At 68.9% G+C, this 1453-nt stretch overlaps 1 protein-coding gene across 1 annotated transcript in view; it reads left to right on the top strand.

Moving 5' to 3' along the window:
• SBNO2 (strawberry notch homolog 2) overlaps nucleotides 1–1453 on the top strand; it is a gene marked incomplete in the record, with an annotated part of 40961 nt that overhangs the window by 27432 nt on the left and 12076 nt on the right. Inside the window, 1 exon segment of the mRNA XM_027769563.1 lies at nucleotides 1302–1419. Coding sequence (XP_027625364.1) covers nucleotides 1302–1419 — 118 coding nt within the window.

The raw sequence follows: 1453 nt of genomic DNA, 5'->3' as shown, positions 1-1453 counted from the left end.
GTCCCCTTCCTCCCCCCGGCCCCCCCCCCCGTGTACCCCTGCAGGGCGCCCTTACTGCTCCCGTCCCCACCCCCTGTGTACCCCTGCAGGGCGCCCTTACTGCTCCTGTCCCCACCCCCTGTGTACCCCTGCAGGGCGCCCTTACTGCTCCCGTCCCCACCCCCTGTGTACCCCTGCAGGGTGCCCTTACTGCTCCCGTCCCCACCTCCTGTGTACCCCTGCAGGGCGCCCTTACTGCTCCCGTCCCCACCCCCTGTGTACCCCTGCAGGGTGCCCTTACTGCTCCCGTCCCCACCTCCTGTGTACCCCTGCAGGGCGCCCTTACTGCTCCCGTCCCCACCCCCTGTGTACCCCTGCAGGGTGCCCTTACTGCTCCCGTCCCCACCTCCTGTGTACCCCTGCAGGGCGCCCTTACTGCTCCCGTCCCCCCACCGTGTACCCCTGCAGGGCACCCTTACTGCTGTCCCCCCGTGTGTGGCCCTCTGCAGGGCACCCTTACTGCTGTCTCCCCCCGTGTGTGGCCCTCTGCAGGGCGCCCTTACTGCTGTCCCCCCGTGTGGTTCCTGCAGGCTGCCCTCACTGCTGTCCCCCCCCTGTGTGGTCCCTGCAGGGCGCCCTTACTGCTGTCCCCTCCTGTGTGTGGCCCTCTGCAGGGCACCCTTACTGCTGTCCCCCCTGTGTGGTCCCTGCAGGCTGCCCTTACTGCTGTCCACCCCCCCGTGTACCCTGCAGGGCACCCTTACTGCTCCCTTGCCCCCCCGTGTACCCCTGCAGGGCGCCCTTACTGCTGTGCCCCCCGTGTGTGGCCCTCTGCAGGCTGCCCTTACTGCTGTCCCCCAGTGTGTGGCCCTCTGCAGGCTGCCCTTACTGCTGTCCCCCCGTGTGGTCCCTGCAGGCTGCCCTACTTTTCTGCAGACACCTAGGGCACTCATGTGCCACGTAAAGTGGAACGGCCGTGGGCTCGCTCACAGGCAGTTGTGGGTGTCAAGCATTGCCCCAGGCCTCACCCCCGCCCTGGCTGGGGCTCCTGATTACAGCGAATCCACGTGGGGGCCGTGGGGGGGTGGCCCTGTGCTCTGGGCTGCCCTCCTGTCAGGGCTCACCGTCCTTCCTGTCTGCACCCAGCAGCCTGGCCTGCCACCAGGACCCTGCGTGGCCGGACACCCCACCCTGGGTCCTGGAGGGCTCGCACGCCCCGGCATTCGGCCCCGAGTTACAGCCGGCGGCCTGCTGGGACGCAGGGACAGGGCGCACCCTGTGGGCGGCCCAGGCCCCACTAGAGCTCCTTGACCATGCTCCAGATCGTGTTTGATGAGTGTCACAAGGCCAAGAACGCCAGCTCCACCAAGATAGGCAAGGCCGTCCTGGACCTGCAGGGCAAGCTGCCCCTGGCCCGCGTGGTCTACGCCAGCGCCACAGGTCAGGGCTCGCTGGGCCAGCCGGGGTGAGGCGG

Source organism: Tupaia chinensis, unplaced genomic scaffold, assembly GCF_000334495.1.
Source record: "Tupaia chinensis unplaced genomic scaffold, TupChi_1.0 Scaffold149964_1, whole genome shotgun sequence".
Taxonomy (NCBI): domain Eukaryota; kingdom Metazoa; phylum Chordata; class Mammalia; order Scandentia; family Tupaiidae; genus Tupaia; species Tupaia belangeri.
Note: the sequence above shows the minus strand (reverse complement) of the source record. Positions and strands in the feature narration are given on the sequence as shown.